This window comes from Dipteris shenzhenensis, chromosome 5, assembly GCF_047967505.1.
Source record: "Dipteris shenzhenensis isolate YYH24624 ecotype China chromosome 5, Dip_SZ_1.0, whole genome shotgun sequence".
Lineage (NCBI taxonomy): Eukaryota > Viridiplantae > Streptophyta > Polypodiopsida > Gleicheniales > Dipteridaceae > Dipteris > Dipteris shenzhenensis.
Genome location: NC_141600.1, coordinates 28000870 through 28023563, shown reverse-complemented (window position 1 = coordinate 28023563; position 22694 = coordinate 28000870). Strand labels below are relative to the sequence as shown.

The window sequence follows — 22694 nt, the reverse complement described above, 5'->3', positions numbered from 1 at the left end:
ATAAATGCTGTCATAACAGAGGAAGACGTGGGAAAGGGTTTGAAAAAACTCGCAAACGGAAAGGCTACAAACACACAAGGGCTAGTGGCTGAAATGCTGAAATGGGGGGGGTGGGGGTGAGAAGACAAAGAAAATGCTCACTTTACTCATGAATCGAGCCTTAGAAGAAGGTTTTCCCAAGGAATGGCAGCTTAGTAGGATCGTACCAATCCATAAGAGCGGGAACAGCAAAGTGGCCAAAAACTACCGCACCATCATGGTGAGTAGCCTAATGGCTAAGTTATATGGCACAATAACTGAGCAAAAACTCAGCAAATGGGCAGAAGAGCAAGGAGCCAGGGCACCATCCCCGGCAGGGTTTCATCCTAAACATTTGACAATAGACCACTTGGTTGCCATACGGGCTGCAACAGAGGGGGTCAAGAATAAGAAAGAAGTAGTCTACTGTTGCTTTGTAGACTTTAAGAAAGCATTTGACACAATTCCACGCAAAAAGCTATGGGAAAGACTAGAAAAGCTCGAAGTCCCTCAGGAGATCAGAGAAGCCACATACAGGTTATATGAGAGAGAATTAGCTCAATTAGTGCAACCAGTTGTAGATGGCTCATGCTCTGAAGGAAAAGTCATCATAAGTGGTGGCATAGGAGTCAAGCAAGTCTGCCCCCTCTCACCCTCCTACTCCCGCCTGGCTCTGCCTACCTTCAACCCCTACAACTTTGCCTAGCTCTGCTTAGCCCCGTCGGCCATACTATGCCTTCGACCCCCACAATCAACTAGGTGTGCCAACCCGCTACTCTTGCGCGTTTCTTGTTGCTACACCCTTTCTTACCTTCAATGTTGTGCCCCTCCCGCTCTCCTAGCTCCACCCATCCAGCCTACCAACCCCTACTTGCTACACGACTCAGCCCCATTCCCACTCTTGCATGTCCCATTCCCCCTACCTAAGCCTCTACATTGGCCCTCTCAGTGCCCCACAACCCCTTCAGCCCAAGAGGCAAGAAACGCCAAAAGCGGCTCAAACAGCCACCGAAAGGAGAGATCGAGAACATCAACAACCACAACGTTTGCAAATAGACAGCACGGTTGTACAGAAGGAAGCCCTCATAACCTCGATGCTAGCAACGTCGGATTCAGCCTCAACATTAACCTTGGCAACTTCAACTTCAGCCTTGGCTCTGGTATCATATCATCATCAGCATCGAAATTGTCTTTATCAACATTGTCACCATATCACGTGATGACGATACCATCATTGCCACAGACATCGACATTGATGTCGCATTAGTGACAACCTCGACATGGCCCCCTAGCCCGACCACCACTGTACCCCCTTTCTGCCTCCTCACATGCCACTCCTACTCCTCAACCAGCCACCTTTTCCCTCTACAATCGGACTCACCTCAGCTACATTCAAGATGTCTCTCCACAACTCTCAGTCTTATGTCCCTCTATCCATATCCCCCAGCACTCAACCTCCATTCATACCTTACCCATATTCGTCACTTGAGGCAAAACCCAATTCCACTTGAGGCTTAGGATCACATCGTCATAGAGGTTCATTGCCTATGTGCATGAGGGTTGGAGAGGATCACTTCATACGCAGCCTCAATCAAGAGATACTAAAGCTCTGTAAGGAGATTGCGGCAGCAGCGGGACATAGCCCACAAGGATGGTATGAGGGAAATGGTTCAAGATGGTTGGATTCTAATAGGTCGTCAATGGTCATCTCGTGATCTCACTACATAGGGGGGTGGGGTCTATGAGACTCGAAGCATCGAGAACCCAACCAGCACTGTTTAGAATTGTAATGGTTCCTTATGATCAGATCTAAGGAATTTCTAGAAGCCTTACAGAAGACAAGATATAGCATTCTACATAGAGACCAATCAGAGCCAAGAGCATCTTTGCCCATCATCAATGGATACACATCGTAGTCCCCAACGCCTTTGGACTCTGTACCCTACAATAACCGGTACGATGATGAGTGTAAGACTATGCAATCAGCTCAAATTTCAGACTAAGCATCACCTTCCGAGTGAGACAATATCGTCGTCTAGTCCACTAGAAGGAGGTGGCTTTCATTTGCCAGAACGAGGAGTCAATAAACACTTTATTCAGTAAAACTCCAAGGACTTTAGGCAGAAATTTCTCGAGCGACGAGCCCCATCTCCTCTCACAAACACCACTCTATGGCACTCTTATGCTCGCACAATGTACATAATTCCTCACTAGCCATCACCGAACCTCTCACAATTTCACACTTTTCACTGCCGGTGGCATTCAACGCACAGCTTTGAAGCTCCATAACAACCGAGCAAAAGATCGTGAGGGACTACGTACCGAGTACACTACATATAGAGTAGGTACTATGGCCCCAACATTTTTATTTCAATACTGCACCTTTTTCTTTTTGTGAAGGTCATTAACCAGTTTAGAACACCAAAGACAAGCCAGAATCACACATTCATAAATACACTAGTATTCAAGAAATTAGCCTTTGGATCAAAATCAGAGCTCAAAAAGATAATGAGGCATGAAATTGGAAAGGCAAAAGTCACACCTGGCCTGAGTTGTCTATTTCAAATTTTGACTCTCCAGAGAGCTTCAATTGTATCGGGGCATTCCTTTTGCCTGATAGAGAAGCACCCTCAGAGAGATCTGGGTTGAATGCTTCACCAAAATTCACTTTGGACTGGTTCTCTGTCTCCCTTGACAAAGCATCATACTTTTGTATCCACCAATTCCAAATCCCTAATTCCATAAGGCTCTTTCGAAGGTCTTGGGTGAGCGACAACGTCCAGACCGCACAAACCCATCTTTTGACTGCTGGGACAGGACAACATCACAGAGACACACATAATTAACTGAAACAAAATGAAGCTGAAGAGTTAGATGGCAAAATAGTTTTCACTTGCCCAAAAATGAAGATGAGAAGTTACCAATGTTGATTTGCACTGCTTGATTCTGTAGACATATTGAAAAGATCAAAGAAGCTATCCGCAAATCCCCACCCTATCCAAGCCTAATAGCAATCAGAACATTTGAAGCCTATAGAGAGGATTGAACAATAATTTATTCACTTACAAGGTTGTGCTCTAGAGCTCTCAGCGTAAATCTCATGCAAATCCACAACAGTACCAGCATCTGCCAATGTCTTCATCCAAAGGTGCAACCTATCACCACATGGATAGTCACAATTCACATATAAGAAGCCATCTTATCCATTATCACTTTGCCAAAGAAAATCAGAGCACAAAATCTACATTCCTGCTGTGGATTCCCAAAAGTGGTACACTTAAGAAAGACAAGATCCAAAGCATCATGTCAGGCAGGCATAGATCTAAAACAACATTGATAGAATGTTTCCTGAATGGGCCAAAAGCTTGCATCATCCGTTTATTTGAAAGAGACATAGTTAGGATTTTAACAAAACAATAGAAATATAAGTACATAAAGTGGGAGAGCTGAGCAAAGCAAGTCCAAATCTTGTTTACAAGAGAGCATGCAAAGATGTCAAGTTGTCAACATCAAGCATGAGATGCATGAGACTCTCAAATTCATAATTTATGAGATATGTCACATGGAAGAGCCGAAAGGAGCACCTGTTGATGCCAAGTGGAAAAAACAGCTAAAAGAGCTACCACAAAAGATGTAATGTCACTGTATGGCAATAACTATAAGAATATCACACAGTCCCAAATTCATGATAGCTCGTTTAAATGTTTCTTTGCATAAAGAGCAAAGGAGTAGAGGAGCAACAGAGATGAAGCTGTTTTTGGCTCAGCAATAGGAGCAGGAGCGAGTTCATCCTTAGTAGCTATTGATGTTAGAAAAGTAGAGATGGGTTGTTTGCTTAATCCCAGCACTACTGTATGTAGTGGAAGGTCCTAATGCCGAACAACTCAATGTAAGAGGGCAATTCAGATCTGAAAGAGTACTCAGATGTGTAGCCAAATCAGAATAAATCTCAAGTACAAAAACTTGCGACATATGCACCAACACCTCTAGAAACAATCCCTGAGGTAAGGTACCAAGACAAGGCTCTATTTTGTTGCACCCTCTGAAGACAAATCCTCCTCTCTGCCGCACGGCTCTGTGATAAGCTTCAGGAACTCCTCAAAACTGAGCACTCCTGGAACAATTTTGCTCCGTGTTCTTAGTTGACAAACGCTTCCTCTGCAACTGCTTACACTCTCCTAGTAGATCTAGTTCTGCACCTAGGTCCACTTCAGATCTACTAAATGTCTCCCCCAACACGAACCAATATCCCTGACCTTTTTGCTGCCCTGCAATGCAGTCAAACGTGTGTAATGTCTTTAGTTCCCTGCCAGGGTTTCTTTATATAGGGAGAAATCCCCCAAAAAATGGGCTGACTGGCCCCCTGATCTGTCTGATCCAGATCTAATAGACTGTGCGACCAGTCTGTCAGAAATCGACCTGGTCTGCACCTTCTGCCGACCTGGAGGCCTTCTTCCCCAACTGTGCTCCCTGCTGCCGACCTGGAAGGTAAAATTCAGTAACTGTTGTTGCAGGGCCTTTCCTGGACGACCTAGGCACCTGTTCTACTGACCTGGGGCTGGGGCCCAGCCCCCCACCACTGAATGCTGCTGTCAGTCTGCTATTTGTTGCAGCCCCGACTTGCACATGCAGCCTTCCACTGGCTGTCCTCCGCAACCCATTCTTTTTATGTTGGTGCTGTGTACTGATGCAGACCTCGTGCACCTGCTGTACCAGCCCAGTTACTTTCATACTCTTGACCTAATAGTAGATATATGCGCTGCCCATGTGGCAGCCATATTGCTGCCCGCATGGCAGCCTCATCGCCTCCCCCTACAGGTCTATTTACCCTCATGCATGCTGAGGTGTCAAACCCCTTAGCTCTCCTCATTTGGGGCTCATTAGTGGGGCCATTGACCCTATTTCTCCAGCAGCCCCACTCAATGACACACTGCGGCACAACATCAACTCTGTTAACGAGCTGCTCCATCAACTCCTCTATAGAGCTCTCAGGAACACGTTCAGGTATCTTCTATATTTGGTCCAGAATCCCGCACCTCTAGTATCTCCAAGAACTTCTCTGGATCGATTCCGAACAACCAAATCTAGTCTGAAACACCCATGCAATCTCTGGTCCAAGTCATGAACACTCCGGTGTCTTCACTATCCCAAGGCACCAACAGCCATCCAATCATCCCCCTCACATGATAAGGACCAACAAGACTCTACAAGGTACAAACGATATTGGGTTTGTTTCAACCTGACAGACAACCCGTGCCTTTTGCATCCTGGTCCATTGATTCCCTACAAATGAGACCCTAGTGGATGGTCCACATTGATCCCCACTGGTACGAATCCCTCCAGCCAACTCTGAAGTGAGTCTATCACCCACTGATACTCGGGATCCTTCGTCTCCAAGATCGTTATTTGCTCCTTTCAACATCATGCAACTGTTCTTATCTAGAGAAGCCTCATAATCACCCCATTCAATCAGCAACTCAAAATTGCCGAAGTCAAGGACAATCATCGAAAGCCTCCGCAATGAGAGATCTCCCTCTGTCTGCACGAAAGACCTTCACCTTCCACTCTCCATTAAACTGAGAGCACTTCTACAAACACAGACACTTCTACAAACACAGAAGCCAAGCAATCTACCAAAATATCCATAAAAACATAATGAAAATACATACCCTGGAATTTCAGTTTGGTGATGCTTGCCATTGAGCAAGCCAGGTACCTCCTAGAAGTACCATAATCGTCCATGCATGTGTAACCCTTTAGTTATGCTTCCTCTGGTGAGCTCTTGCTCAACAAGATCCATTTCTATGTGTGCCCCTCCATTTCTACATGTGATACTCGACTGGTCCTCAGATCCAATGACTGAGCACTATTCTCCATCCTCCACACAAAGTATGAAGCTGTGCACCAACTATTCAATGTCGGCTATGTCACGGGGGCATGAAATTCTAAGTGCTTTCATGTACTACAATACCGTGACAACTTTGGTTTTAAAAGTCCAAGCGTGGGCTTAATAATGTGTAATTAAACGCGGCATGGTACCTAGCACATAAGCGTAATTCATCCCTAGGCCCAAAGGCATTCGAAGGAATTAAAAGAGTGGTTGTTGGGAAATGATGATGTGGCATTTTTAATGGGCCCCCTAGAGGGCCATGTACCTTCAGTGGCCCCCCTAGAGTTCCAGGTGGCTCTAGTGCCTTCTACATGCTCCTTTGCCATTCCTGGACCTTCCTGGGCCTCCTAGACTTCACATGTGTGGTTTTCTCTCTCATCTTCTCCCTTTGTTGAGATTTTGGACTGGTTTTTCAGCCTCCTTCAGCTAAATTCCGTTTTTCTTCATAACTCCTCACCCGTTTGGATTCCTCGACTTCCGTTTGGAGTCCCGATGGCTTTCCCTCTGCCTCCCCTTTGCATTGATATGCTTTTCCTCCGTGCGTTTGGTAGAGTGGGCAGAGCTGAGCACTTCTTTTCCTGGTCGAATTTGCAAAAGTGGCTTTTTCTGGACCTTTTTGCTTCTACCGCCTCCTAGGCCTCTCCTCTTGCAAAGCTACAGCTTTCTGTTGAATTTCGAGTGGTCCCACGCGTTGGTTGACTGGTTTTTCTCAGTTTTGGAGGACTTTCCGGCGATCAAACTTCTCCAAAACCTTCTCAATGCGTTCCTCTCTGAAGCACGCTTCTTTTGAGCCCAAGCACTCCCATTTCTTCACGATAGAAGTACTTCTTTTCGCATTTTTCAGTGGAATTCTTACTAGTCCGCTCTTGTAAATGCTCTTTCTTCATGCCTTTGCACTCCTCTTTGGCTGAGAATGCAATTGGGCATTGGCTACTATGTCCTCTTGGCGATTGAGGACTCGGTTCGAGTTTTCAGGGCTTGGTGAGTTGTGATTTTGCTGCTCCAATTTCTTTTTGCCATAAGCTATTGGTTGGCCTCGTGTGCCGCCTCTTTCTTGGCTCACAAGTGCCCAGACAGTGCTACATGAGTCATTCTTTGGTTGGGTACTTTGCTGATTTTATTTTGGAGCTTTGAAAAGCTTTGTGAATGCCATCTGGAGACCACTCAAAGAGATGTGGGAATGCAACCAGGCATGCAAGCCACAGTATATGCTCCCATGCCTAATGTTCAGCCAAGCATGGCTTTCCCTAGTGAAGGGAATGCTGCAAAAATACAGCCATCTTTGGGACAGCCAATATCAAATGTATATAAAGAATTTAAGGATGGTGGTTCTCATGTCAAGTTTGAGACATATAATGGAGTATAGGACAAGTACAAAGCCCTCACATTCCTTCAACAGTTTGATGCTGCATTTCTTGGGGGTTTGTTTACAGAAGCATCCAAGATGAGGAAGGTTGCCACATTTTTGAAAGGCAATGCACTTAAGTGGTACACCAACCTTATGCTTCATGGAGATGCACCTGCTACTTGGCTGGAATTTAAGCAAGTGTTCTCTTCTACTTGGCTTACTCCAACTTTTGAAGTTGAAGTACTTTCACACTGGCATGACTTGTCATACAAACTTTGCAAGAATCTTGATGATTACACCTAGAGGTTTTGGGATGTTTTGCTGCCATTGAGCTCTTACAAGCATGTTTCTTTGGAAGAGCAAATAGAGAGGTACTGTTGTGGATTGCCTAGTGAGCTACGCGATTATTGCATCAAAACTAAGGTGGGTTCTATAACTCAATTAATTGAGAATGCAAGGACAGCATATGCATGGATGCAGGAAAAGAATTTCGGCTTTATGGACAGCAAGAAAGAAGACAACAAACGGGTTGCCAAACACCAGGATAAGCACATCAAATCTGAAAATAAAAATTATGGCAAACGACCATTTCAAAAGGGAGGACAAGCCCAATTCAAAGCTGGTCAAAGGCGTGGACAGCCTAATAAACAGCCCCGTACCAAGTTATCTGATGAAGATAAAAAGTCACTCATGGAGAAAAACAAATGTTTTATATGCAAAGGAGAGGGACAGCGCTCTTATGATTGCCCATCCAAGAAAAGAGACAGGTCAGATGATGATAAGAATGGTGATAAACAGGCTGATCGGAAGGGCAAAAGGCCTAAACCTTCCGCAGGACTTCTTCCAGATGTGATTGGGAGTTTGCCACATGCACATGATGAAGAAGAAACGAAAAAGACTGAGATGTGCAGAGCATGGGAAAAATTCAGAAATCAGAATTGTTTGTTTTTCTTTGATTCTGGGGCAAAGGCGAATTTCATAACTCCTGATATGGCAGGAAGGCTTGGCATCAAGCCTGAGGAAATGGGGCCATCCGGCATGTGTGATATGGCCAACCCTGAACTCAACACACCTGTCACTCCTATCATTGGCAAGTTGACGATCCAATGGGTGACAGACAAGAGGATTTGGTGATGTGGGGGAAGATTGAAGAGCAATATCATTAAGGGAGCAGGTGACCAGTATATGTATATATATATGTATATGTATATATATATATGTATATGTATATATATATATGTATATGTATATATATATATGTATATCTATATATATATATATATATATGTATATATATATATGTATATCTATATATATATATATATATATGTATATATATACACATATATGTATATGTGTATATGTACATATATATATATATATGTATATACACATATATGTATATGTGTATATATGTACATATATATATATATATATATATATGTATATATGTATATACACATATATGTATATGTATATATATACATATATATGTATATATATATATATGTATATATATGTATATATATACATATATATATATATATATATATATATATATGTATATATATGTATATATATACATATATATGCATATATACGTATATATATACATATATATACATATACATATATGTGTATATACATATATACATATATATATATATATATATATATATATATATATATATGTATATATATACGTATATATACGTATATACGTATATATACGTATATATACGTATATACGTATATATACGTATATATATACGTATATATACGTATATACGTATATATACGTATATATATACGTATATATACGTATATACGTATATATACGTATATACGTATATATACGTATATATATATATATATATATATATATATATATATATACACCTTGTAAGATGAGAATATATCCAATCGTACAAATTTAGATTTTTGTTGTTCTGAAGTCCAAATTTGTACAAATAAAATAAAAGAGAAAACAAAAGAGAAGAAAGATGAGGTAACCAAAAAAAAAAAGGTAGGCATACTTAGCAAGCAAAGAAACACGTATGTCATCATCAGTGCCCAAGCACAAGCAGCTATACTAGGTTTTTAAAGACCTGCGGAGTCCCTTGGGCAAACCTAATGCTTACTAATATCCACCAAATAAACAAAAGAGAAAGATAACAAGAAATAAAGAAGAAAGAAGAAGGTGACTAAGCAAATCATAAACAAACAAATCAAGAAACAAAAACAACCAAAAAAAAGGACTGAGCACTTTGCGCATGGGCAAGAGGTCTTAGCTCCAGTCCTAGCACACATGTTCAACCAGGTTGTTTGTCATGGCTTCCCACCTACCTGGAGCACCACCACTATTGTACCGATACACAAAGCCGGCGACTCTATAGAAACTGGAAATTACCGCACCCTCATGATTGATCATACCCTGGCCAAGATTTATGGATTGGTTCTAGAGAGGGAGCTCAGTAGTCATACAGAGGCCCGAGGGCAGCAAGCACTAGGACAAGCAAGATTCGGGAGGCAGCATTCTGCCTTAGGTTCGGAAGGCTTTTGACACGGTCCCATGTACCCGCATGATCAAAAGACTACAGGAGATGTAGATTCCAAAGACGCTGATTTGGGGTGTGATGAGCTTATATGAGTCAGTCAGAGGCAGAGTACATGCCCCATGTGGTCTATCGGACTGGGTTGAGAGCAAATTGGAGTGAAGTAAGGCTGTCCACTCTCACCGACCCTCTTCGGACTCTACATCAATAAGATCACATCTTTAATAGATCACCTAGGAGGCGAGGGTTCACTCTTGGATGACCTCATGATACAGAAATTGCTATACGCTGATGACATAGTCCTCATATCATCCTCAACGAAAGGACTGCAGAGACAGCTAGACGCATGAGGTGTTTTGCACAGAGAGAGACTTGACAGTCAACCTTGGGAAGGCCAAGGTTATGGTCTTCAACACCTCACATGCAGTGACTCGTTGACTCAGCTTCACCTATCGTGATGAGCCAGTGGAGATAGTGCATTCCTACACATATCTGGGAGTAGTCTTCACAAGTCCCCTTTTCACGATGACCCACGCAACCCAGGCACGGCTCACAAGGACGGGGTGCTTTGGCCCGACTAGAGAGACAATGCTTCCAAGCAAACTTTCAGGACCCACCAACGAAGAGCTAGCTCTTCGACACACTAGTGCAACCGACGGCCATGTATGCAACACCCTTCTAGGGATGTGACTTATCGAAGACCGAGTGGAGGAAATCTGAGCGGCTACAGGTGACTATGGGATCCAAGATGATTCGGAGTACGCCCTCAATTCCACATGAGATAGTACAGGCAGAGTTTGCCATAACTCCCCTACAGATTGATGCCATCTTTTAGACAGTGACTTTCATCCACAAAGTCTGGGACTTGCCTCGAGCCATCCAGACAACTAGCAGAGACTTGAGCACACACATGGTATGCACGGATATCCACATGGTTTACCAAGCCCAGTATCCAGATGAACAAGCTCCCCCCCTTTCAGTACAGCATCGACGCACCCCCAAAGTCGATCCCGCGAAAATGTTACGGTTAGATCTCCTTCGGCTCCATACGTCTCAGATTGAGGGGAGCGGGGACCAAGAGCTCCCAACCAAGTCCCAGTTCTACCGCAACTACTTCCTAAGAATATCAGAGGAGGATTCATCAAACCCCAGCATCTAGAGGACAAAGGAGTCTCGCACGCACTAAGGATTGCCATTGGACATATGCGTGTTTCATCTCTTCAGTTGAGGATCAAGATGGGGGAGAGCAACAGGCATACCCAAGGAGCAGCGCATAGTATGCTTTGCACACTAGGAGTGACTGAGACAAAGGAGCATTTCGTATGTGTTTGCCCAGCCTATTATGAGATCAGGGGACAATACCATTGCCTCTACCAGGAGGGAAGCAGCTTCGGTCTACTCTCAGGATTGATCCAATTCCAAAACTAGGTCTGCATTGGGCTATATCTACCTGAGATGCGCTGACACAAGGAGACCCTACTACGACAGATGAGAGAGTAGAGGAGGCGATCAGGCCACAAAACAAAGAGATTGATAGAGCATAGCATCACGTCACAAACTTCTACGCATTCAGGACACATCAGGATGGAGGCAGAGGAGATAGTTGACATGCAAGCAGCCTCGATTACTGGGAGAGGGATGCAGAGCCTGCAACACAAAGAGTGACCAGAGCACACTCTATTGAGGTCTGTCCTATCACACCTTTCCTCAGGGGAGACCGCTCGAAGTGAGGGGTTACTCTAAACATAGCCCAACGGGTTCAGAGATCGAGGAGACCATGTCCCCCTCCGCCACCACAGCATGACACAGCCCGACAAGTGCAGATCCGAGACATTTTTGCCGCTCACAGACGAGCGACCATGGTGCCGGGCTTTGGCTTCTGAGCTTGAGTCTCAGATCTCAGCATGCTACAGCTCTCAGATAGATGCTAGCCTCCGGGTTATATCTGATTTTTCTCGAGCTATTGAGCTCTGTAGAGTTGTCAATTTATCAGCTTATCAGTTTATCAGCTTTTTAGTTTAGCAGTCTTAGCACTCAGCAAGCGCCTTAGTGCACCCTTTGCTCCAGCCCACTGAGGCTTGTATGAGATCATCCTTTTGGTGTACTTAGTACCTTGTCCCATAGGCCTGCGAGGCCTTATGCGGACGTTAATACATCTCTCTCTCTCTCTGTCATGTAGGACTGAAAGAAAGAATTTGCAAAATGAATGAATTATTTAAAACTCTTACACATATGTACCACTTCCTACAAAGATGCAAAATTACATTCCTAACTTAGAAAGCACATGCATACTCAATCAAACTCTCTTTTGAAACTAAAAGAAAAAACAGGTTCAGCTCCCCACTTTTTGTTTTCAGCTTATATTCAATCATTCTAAACAAGGTAGAGGGCCAAAGCGCAGAAGCGGCAAAGGCGGAGGGCAAAGCGAAGGCGATATTGATTAGTAACAAATTGTAGAAAGAAGCTCCCAAAAACAGAGAGACCATATTTATTAAAGACATCGATTGAGCCAATGGTCTTGTAGCTAAAATCTGTGTTATTATGTATTGCAGCTCCTCATAGTTGGAGATGAGGTGGCATAGCTTGTCTCTAATCTCTACAACAAATGTATGATTAGCCTAACCTAGTCTGTATCGTGTCTATCTACCCTCATGCTACAAACTACTAAAGGGTGTAAAGACTCTAGTGACTATTACAAATCCTGCGAATATGCAAAGGATCTCATTCTCATATGGTAGGCTGATTATCTATGATCAGGTGGAGGGTAACTTGGCACCTAAATAAGCCCTACAGTCTGAAATCATTCCACTAAGTGTGGAATCCACCTCATGCACTAGCTTCCAACATCCTGTCACGTATGGTGACTGGCAGAGTGCTGTAAAAAATGTCAACTCGCGAAAGGCACTACCACCATCAGAGATGGCGCATACTCTTGTATGGCCCATATCCTTACTGCTTCAAACTGCTCCTCAAGTGCTGCTGCAGTGGATGGATTATGAGCCCAAGTGTGACTCCTTTTATGCGTATATAGGCCGTGAAGGACCCTAAAAATGGCCGACCCAGTAGCCTGGACCAACCGACCAGTCCTGGTCTGTGAAGCAACCCACTAGCCCCTTCCTTCGGTCTGTTGGCTGGCCGACCTGATTGGTCAGCCAACCAGTCTGGTTGGGGCCTATATAAGAACAAGGACACTGCCCATTGCAGCCCCTTTCCTTGCTGTACCTTGCCCACAGCCTGCCCTGCATCTATTTCCTCCTGGCCGACCTGAGCCAGGGCATTTGAAAGACCCTGATCTGCTCCAAACATGCCGCCATCTGTACCCCTCCTATACCGGGTCATCCTGACCCTGCTCCTGCCCTTTGAAACCTGTCCTATGTCTGTACTACAGGCTCCCCTTCTCCGTAATGTTGTTGGAGGCTACCAAGCTGCCGCGTGGCAGTTCCGTACAGTCCTACGCAACCAAAGAGACCCCATCCTGCCAGGTAAGCCCTTCTGTGTGCTGCCCACATGGCAACCTGTGTGCTGCCCATATGGCAGCCCCATCTCCTTGAATTTCCTTCTGAGTTTGCTGCCCACATGGCAGCCTAGGTGCTGCCCCTGTGGCAGCCAAACTACACCTCGCCCACGCTCTCCTCATATGGGGGCTCACACATAAGGAGGTGACTTTTCCAACATGTATAGGATGAAACCACCTCCATGGCAACCCATCTAGTGTGTAGTGCTCTCTATGCATGGCTAACCAGGATGTATTGAAGATTGTGACTTTGGTTTTACTAAGCTTGACCAAGTCTTGTGTCTCGAAGCGCATCCAAGTGTCATTGGAGCCTCTTTACTAAGGGGGATGGTAGGACCACGTCATTTGCGTACAGGAGAATCTGGAGCAAGGATCCACATAGAGAGCACCCACCTAGTGCCCCCTCGAGTTCCAATGGAAGTCTCAAGCTCGCAGGCCGAACAAGGTCGGTGATAATGGATAACTTTGTTTGACCCCAATAGTACTCATAATCTCCTCTTTCCACCCTACACCCGTTGGAACCCTACCCGAGACTCTCTCATTAAGTGCCATGCCTGCCCAAGTGTACCCCAACTCCTACCGATGTTTGATGAGTCAAGCTCTCGGCACTGTGTCAAAAATCCACAAAGCAACAATAAACCCCCTGTCTCAATGTCTTGGCCTCCTCAATGATACTTCTGAGCGTGAGTATATGATCCATAGTCCCGTGATCTCTCCACAAGCCCACCTATCCCACGGCTCTAAGTCCCTACAGCTCTACAAACCGACTAACCTCTGTGTTGAGGATGCATAGATCTTGGACATGACATGTCAAATCATAATGGTCATGAGAGAGAGAGAGAGAGAGAGAGAGAGAGAGAGAAAATGAAGAAGATTGAGAGAGGGGAGACAAAGAGAAGAAAAAACGTCTAAATATAAATAACTACTTAGCTGCCAAAGCTGAGCTTATACCGTTATTAATACCCAAGCATAAGCGCCAGTTGGGTTTTGAAATATTTTGAAACTGTTTAAATAGGTCTTTGTATGTTTGCTTTGCATGAGGGCAATCTTTGCATGCATATGTCGACACCTCTGCTAGTTATTCCCTTTACCATGTACATGTTTTAGGAACCACATCCATTACAAAGATGAGCCTTAAGAAATTACTTAACAGTACATATTTAGAGCAATGCACACAAGACTCTTCCCATTGCAAGAATACTCATATAAAGTAAGGACAACCAATAAATTTTCCCATACCTCTTCTTTCCTTGGATGCAAACAATTGGATCTTGAACCTTAACTTTGGGACCTAAAAGCCTCCAAGCTGCAAGACATTTGCCTTCCATTCCAAGCTTGTTCATAGGCCCAGCTAACACATCCTTCAAGATATATAATATTTCTTCGGCCTTCATGTTCATGTCTAGATCTACGAAACGATCCACGGATGCAAACATCTAGGTCATTTAGAACGTAAACATTAAAAACTAGTATGATGAATAATCTATCATTTCCAATTACTATTCTTATGCTTCAATAATGCTATCTTTTTACTTAACATATAGAATCATGATATGATTTAGCATGGACAAATATAAGCATAACATTTAATCATTTAAAAATAAGCCTAGAATCACCTTTAGTCCATGTGAGTGCACCCTTCCAACATTCACTCATTTGGGCGCCCTAAGAATAATAGAAAGCCAAAACAATAAAGTGATTTTTCTATTCCTGCAGGATTTTCAAAGTCTCCTCTATGTGAGCGGAAATCTCATAATACTCCCAATGGGGTGCTCTGGAGGGCCTCCAACCTCTACAACTCAAATGGAACCTCTGTAGCAGTGTAACAAAAGAAGGAAACACTCTTCTCTCGGTGCCCTTCATCCCATTCCCTAAGATCCCACTACAAGTACTTTATGGAAACACCCCCATAAATCCACAATCTCCATGCTCCCAAGATAACAAAACGTGGGCGAGGGTCTAAGTCCATGCTCCACCAATCCAACAATCTTGACCGACTGAAGTGAAATTTGTAATAAAACATCATCCGCAAGGACATCAAAGACCAGGGCATCCTCATCTACACCACAGACCGCAATATCCTATGGGAGGAATGAAGAGACATGGTAGCTAGCTAGGAACAGAATGGAAATATGGAAAGCATAATGAAAGGCATAATGGAAAGGAAAGAAAGTACAAGTGTAAGGCAATAACCAAAATACTCACAATATATTGTCTATGGGATATCTCCCAATATGACACGTGGCACGTCTAGGACTCACTAGACTATAAAACACCACCTAGACCACCTAGAACACACATTTTTGACTCACTTTGGCTTCACATTCCAACACCCCCCATGAAGGCAAGGTGAGAGACTACTCGAATGAAACCAATAACAGAACATGACAATGACGGTCATCAAAACTGTGCATGCCGATCTAGAACTAGACATGGCTCCCACACAATCTCAGAGGCAAGTGAGCATGGCTCAAAGGCTAGTGGGCATAACATAGAAAGCTCATCTAGCATGGCTAAGAGGCTCATCATGCATGGATGCATGATCAACTCAGAGGTCTAGGAGACCAATGTACCAACATCCTGGAACTCTCAAGCCAGGCCTGATAAACAAATATACCTATCAATGCCAATACATGGCTCTCACAATACATCCCCCCTTGGCTTCATAACAGGTCATGTTAGAAAGCCACACACCAAAATAGAAAAACTAATACATATTTTTAGGAGGACTATCCAAGGCAGAGGACCTTTAGACTCAATGACAACCAAACACTCAGTTACATATCATTTTAGGAGGACTACCCAGGGCAGAGGACCCCAAAATACATCAAGCTGTAGGAATAATAAAAATATCTCTCTTAGGAGTAAGAGATGCCCTCCGAGTAGCCACTGCACATGTGTGCACATCCCTGCAAGTCGATGACGATGTCGATGAAGCACTAGGCATGGATGCCCCAAAATATGTGTCGGTGAAGTCCATGGGGTAGCTACATGGAGCGGTCATGGCATGGCTCTCAAAATAGAAGATGGAGAGTCACCAAAAAGTCGATGTAGAGGCTGGAGGTGCCACAAGGACTAGTAGAGTCACTCAATATGCAAGCCTAGCACCACGAGTAATCAGAGAAGTAATTGAAGAAGCCGGAAAGTAACCGTACCTCACATCAAGATCATTTTTCTTTATCTTCTTGCTGCAAATTAGTATGGAGTCTACACACCGTTATAGAAGGCGGATGAGATGAGCAATGTGGCAACTTGAATGGCGAGAAGATAGAGCTTCGTGGACAACAGGAGAAGTGTGAGCAACAAGAGCAACAACATGGGCGACTAGAAGCAACGTGCGTAGCTAGATGGCGGACAGAGAGGATAGCTACATGGACAAAAGCTGCGTGGGCAGCTATAGCTTAGCTTCGTGGGCACCAATTGGAGCAGCAAAAGATGGAGGTGGAGATGATGATAGTGACAATAGCCTGAAAACTATCATCTCGTGAGCTCAAGAACAAAATCCACGTGCAAGAATAATTTTCGTCACTTTTTACAGGAGCTATATTTTTTCATAGAAAACTCGGATTGCAATGATGTAAAACGAAAATTGTAGTACTCAAGGTCCTCTACAACTTTCCTCAAGACACAAAGTCGTGATTCTGCTTCTAGATCCAAATAGAAGCGTCACATCATCCGTAGGTCACAGAGAGAGCAACAGAAACAGCACCACTCCAGAACGTTAGCTAAAGGAAGGAGAAGAGCTCACCAAGGAAAGGGAAGAGAGGTGACAGAAGCTCAAGTTGAAGAAGACAACGTTGGAGGAGAATCCCAATATTGATGAAGCCTTCAATGGAGAGGAGTAGGGAAGGGGAGCTCCTCCAAGAGAAGAGAGGGCAGCTTCTCTTTCCGGCCACCCTGTACCTCATGGAGAAGCAAGGAGGAAGGGAAGGGCTAGGAAGGAAGGCTTTGATACCATTTGAAGAGACATGGTAGCTAGCTAGGAACAGAATGGAAATATGGAAAGCATAATGAAAGGTGGAATGGAAAGGAAAGAAAGTACAAGTGCAAGACAATAACCAAAATACTCACAATGTATTGATAGCTGGCAGATGATACTGCTGTTTTTCTAGATGCCACAACACACACGCTCACTTGTTTCAAGACAACCTTGGATATATTTTGCACTGCTGCAGGGGCACACATCAATTGGCATAAATCCAATGGCTTTTGGATCAATGACAAGGACACCCCTGATTGGGGAAATGACATTGGTTTCAATTCGGTTCAAAGGGGTGTTCCTATCGAGTATTTGTGGCGCCAAGTCAGCATGGGTATCTCTCCATCACAACAATTTGCTTTGGTTTCTCCTTTAACTCACGCCACCAAGATAGTGCTTTGTCCTTCAACATCCCTTGCACCACTTGAATCTTGAGTGCACCGGAAAAGGGATGGAATAGAAGTGTACCTACCATCGGTTCAACCATGCATCAATGCACTAAAGAGTACGCTCCATCTCACCTACAAAGGTCTTAAATGTAAAGAATGGTACTACGAGTATACTCCCTCCGGACTCCTACTGCAAAGCCCATTATAGTGGCTTGCAGCACCGCAATTGTTTGGGTTTGAGTCTAGAGGCGTGTTTCTTGGGCTGCGAACAGGTGCTTCAAGTCCTTCATTTGTGTTTCAAATATGCCTTCAGCTCTCTGTGTTATTCATTTGTGCCGAGGGTATCTTCACCAAAGTCAATGCCATCACCCTCTTCTCCTCAAGGGACTTCAAGTGGAGGCATGCTGGCTGCATCTTCCCTCATGCATGTGACTCTCTTCAGCCATGGCTAGGAGAATAGAAAAGAAGTGTGGAGGTGAAAAGAGAGGGAAGAGAACTGCAAGTGGATATGTAGATAGAAAGGAGAGATTAGGCCAGGATTGTGCAGAAACAAGGCTCTCAAGTTAATGTTTTTTGGGACATATAATCATGTTTTTTCCCTTCCTTGTACTGATATGATAGCTGCATCCTGCTTCGCTCCATCCAAATCCCTTTTACTAATGGAGAGGCAACTCTTTGAACTCGACAGTTGGAGCTGCTTAACTTGCTTAAGTTGGAGTGTAGTCTCTACATAGGTTGACCTTGGAGCATCACATCATCCCAAAGGTCACGGGGTTGTCACTGCCGATATCAGTTTCGTTGATTGCTTGGCTGCCCATGTTTCTTGTATAGCTTAGAGTGCAGATTATAGAGCCTTGGAGCCCTCTTATGCACTCAATTAGTGTGACATGGGAAGAGAAATTTTGTTGAGACATTCCCTCCCTAAATGTTAGTCTTCGTAGGTGCAATATTCCCTCCCTAAGCGGCCACATATATTGCATTCATTCCTCTACTACAATCTGAGATATTTGAAAGTTTGGATTAGGGCAAAAATGAATCACTGGTTTTCATTGTATGGGCAGCTAATGGGCAGCTAGTAAAGGGAGTCCTTAACTCTGATTTTGACAACCCTTGGTATGGTGACAGCACAGCAACCAAGCACATCACCAACTAGGAGGAATTCATGCTGGCCTTAATTGTCATCAACAACTTGAGATGCTTGATTGAAAGATCTTTCCTCCTGTAGGGTAGTGAGGTAGAAACCCAAAAAGAGCTGAAGCGAGTCCAGCAACATTTAGCAATGCAAACACTTATTATTGGTCACAAGTCAAGATTAGATGAAACTTCTTTCAGATGTTCCTTTTGCATTGAAATCCCTAGAAAGAGTTCTCCATTGAGAAGAGAGCTTTCGGGTAGGCCCTATACAAGGCTGCAAGTTTTAGAAGCTAAACGCTTGCTTTTGGGGTTTTTTTTGAAGGCTTTCCAAAGCCAGGGGCTGATTTTCCTCTGCTTTTGGACTGCCTTCATTTGTAAGTTTGGATATTTTCAAGTATATTCTTATGTGATCTTAGCAGACATGCGAGTTCTACAAGAATTTTCGTCCAAGTGGTGGCTAGCTGCTGTGTTTCATTGAATTATCTTTTGATAGTGCGTATACCCTGGCAGCTATCTTATCCACTTGTTTTATAAATATTTTAATTTGTAAGATTGATACATTCTAGTCTTACTAGGGTATATTTTTCTGTTACCTTAGCAAACATGCAAGTTCTATAAGAATTTTCATCCAAGTGGTGGCCAGCTGCTATGTTTTATTGATTTATCTTTTGAGGTGTATGCCTGGCAGCAACCTTATCCACTTGTTCTATAAAGCATTTCATTTGTGAGATTGGATATATTTATAGTTACGAAGTAACTTCTCATCAGACTCGGAATGTTTCAAACCAATAAGGAGCTTCCTTGAACCTATTCCCATTAGCATCAATCGCTTTGAAGGATCGATTTACTCCATGGCAATGTCCAGATTCCATATTGCAGCTTTTATTGAATTCAATTGATTACATTTGCTCTATTTCATTCAGATATAGCACACCTGAAATATTACAAATTTGCAGAAGAGAGAGACAATCAGATGAATCAATTATAAATGAATTCGATATGGCATACCTGAAATATACAAATTCTGCAGAAGAGAGAGACAATCAGATGTGTAACATTTTATAAACAAAACAGCCATGGCATATGAAACTAAAAGTATGGAATGTCTCCTTCATTACTCTCTGTTATCCACCGAGGAATGGAGCTAAGTCATTCATTATTAGGGAAAATTTTGAAGAAAATTAACTTTGACATTGAAAATAAGTCCGCCTACTAAATAGAACACCTCTACTCGCAGCGCACGAGCATAAATAACATCGATATGAAATCCAAAAAGGCTTGTTTTCCCTTGGCCACACCTGGTTCAGCTATAGCAGGTGCTGGAACATACTGTGCAGGCTCCTCTTCTTCCATACCAAACGAATCAGCCTCGTTGAATAGTGAGGCTGATAATCCTGCAACATATGCAAGAACGCAGCTTGTTTGATCATAGATCCCTAAGGCCTCCAAATGCATACAAATGCATTGCCATCTTAGTGGTAGGGGACAAACTTAGTGGTAGTGGTAGTGGCCTCCAAATGCATGAAAATGCATTGCCATCTTAGTGGTAGTGGCAGGGACAAACTTTTGCTATCAAATTATCGAATGACGGAATGAAGACCATTTACTAAAACCGTTGCCGAACGCATTTTGATCATTCTAACATCCAATATACGTATTCTTAAATACTACGTGAATGATCAGAGATAAGAAAGCTAAAGCGTTCGTACGGGAATTATAAGAAAAATGTTGCTGAGCAGATTCGGTAAGCCAGGTGCGATGGAAATCCGTAGCGTCAAAACGTCAATCCTGCCTAAGGAAAGTTGAGATAATAAATCCTAAATTTTACCTAGCATATTTTCGGATGTATCCGTAGCATCGCAGTTCCATTTGTCGGTCTGTATGTAAGTAGAAAGAGAGGACCAAAGACCAACTGACTCTGGGTCCGAAGAAATTTGACAGACTTCGGTGTCAGTCCCCTCACAAACGCTTGTCTTGCAGTGGTTTCCGTCATTGTTCATGGCTGCAACAAGTTTCTATATTCCATACATTTAGTGAAAAGCTCTAAAGGGCGGGGATGCCGTGCGCTCCCCCGAGAATCACAAATTAAGATTTGATTCAGTTTTAAAACTGCAAATCAATGTCGCCGTTGGATTACATGTATGAATAACATACCAAGTGGTGTACGCATCCATGAAAGTGGAGGCTATGAAAGGCATGTGACAGGAAAACGTTCTGCGGAGGAAAATCCAAAGCTCGTATACGAAGAGGAGGACAGCTGCAGCAAGGAAGCAAACCAGTAGGCATTACGAAGTGAATGAGGTCTGCAAATTTGAACTAGAAGGTATTTATAGTGAATTGCAGGCGGGAAAGAATTCCGGGACGCCACCCAGGTGCATGACAGCCACATGGCTGCGCGCTTGACAGCCATCCCTGAGCGCCCCCATGGACTGGATTGGCCACCGCTGCGTGACAACCACAAGCATAGCAGTGCGCAACCAGATCCCTAAGTGCCAGATCCATGCGTGCCTCCGTGGACTGGATTGGCCACCGTCGCGTGACAGCCACAAGCGTAGCGGTGCGCAACCAGATCCCTGAGTGCCTCCATGTACTGGTCACTGTCACATGGAGGCACTCAGGGATCTGGTTGCGCACCGCTACGCTTGTGGCTGTCACGCACCTGGGTGGCATGGAAACACGACCCAAGAGGCAACTAGAACCCCGGGTGCCTCCGTGGGCCAGGTGGCGTGGAAAGGACCCTGGAGGACATCGAGCTGGTGTGCCACATCAACAACCGTTGATCATTTTGGAGTTCACTACAATGTCCAAAAGGGGCGTTGGTGGTCAACTGTAGTCGTGGTGGTTGGTGGTCACATGGTGGATCCGCTTCACCCTCAACCCACGCAGCGGCCATCGTTCCGCCGCTCTTGGTGAGCAAACTTGTTAGTGACTCTTGTTGTTCGGTGTTTTGAGTTCGATCGCCCATGCACGCTGAGTGTTTTAGACGTGCCACGGAGGTCCAATCACTGTCACTACCGTGAATGCATGCGAATCCACTGAAGACTGATCACCATAGAATAGTTGCAAATGCTACATGGCCTTCAAGTAACGAAAGACGCAATTCACTGCCTATGCCAATGCTGATGATCGACACCTGATGACCTCGTGAGGGCCCTGCCTTGTGGCCTAAAGTTTAAAAAAATCTTCTTCTTCTTCTTCTCTTCTATCCAATCAAAATATTTGGCATGGTGTAGCAATCAGGATATGAACCCAAGTGGCTTCAAAGCAACTAGTAAGCATTCTCGCATAATCAAGAGGGCCCACAACAGCGCTATGCAAAGAGCTTGGTAATTAAATAAATGGTTTTATGTTTGTGGTGCCAGATGCCATCCTCCAAAAGGTGTTTGGGCCCTAACCCTTGTTTGAACCCAACCTAAGGAGCATCCTTGGGGCCTTTACAAACCAAGGGTTCCCCCGCGCACCAAACCTCTTCTCCAGGGGTGGGCTACCACATGGGAAAAATTTATTGAGTGCAGCACTCATGCTGCCAGGATAATTTTGGATAGGGTCTTGCCAAGGGGGTGGGTACTTTTTTTTATTGCAATTTGAATCCAAAAAAAAAATCAACGTGGCTGATGAGGCTTGAAACCGGCACCTTGTGACATGTAGGTAGAAGCTTAGCAATGGCTTAAAATACCCTTGCCCGCCCCAAAAGGAGAAAAAATGTGGCTTTGGCAGGTGGGGGCATGGTTCGTAAATCCCTAATCCTTCAAATCAAGCAAATTCTACAACAAAAGCTGCTAACAATGCTCACCCCGTCACCATGACCACCGACTTCAAAGACATTGCTCAAATGACAAACTCTCGTCTCCATGCAAGTCATTTTCA

The 22694-nt window shown here is 44.0% G+C and overlaps 1 protein-coding gene across 7 annotated transcripts in view; it reads right to left on the bottom strand.

Moving 5' to 3' along the window:
* LOC147901817 (uncharacterized) overlaps positions 1–21181 on the bottom strand; it is a 48419-nt gene extending 27238 nt beyond the window's left edge. For 4 of the 7 annotated variants that reach the window (XR_015541019.1, XM_087374977.1, XM_087374980.1 and 1 more), the window contains exons 1-6: positions 20982–21181; positions 20656–20842; positions 20126–20221; positions 14565–14733; positions 3085–3173; positions 2561–2826 (exon numbers count right to left, since the gene is read on the bottom strand). Coding sequence is in view for 6 of the 7 variants with exons in the window: in XM_087374977.1 (XP_087231103.1) it covers positions 2561–2826; positions 3085–3173; positions 14565–14733; positions 20126–20221; positions 20656–20842; positions 20982–21113 (939 nt within the window). In the remaining variant the exon portion in view is untranslated. The remainder of the gene's footprint in view (positions 1–2560; positions 2827–3084; positions 3174–14564; positions 14734–20125; positions 20222–20655; positions 20843–20981) is intronic. The other 3 variants (XM_087374979.1, XM_087374983.1, XM_087374982.1) reach the window with 3 other exon arrangements.
* Positions 21182–22694: the final 1513 nt, after the last annotated feature.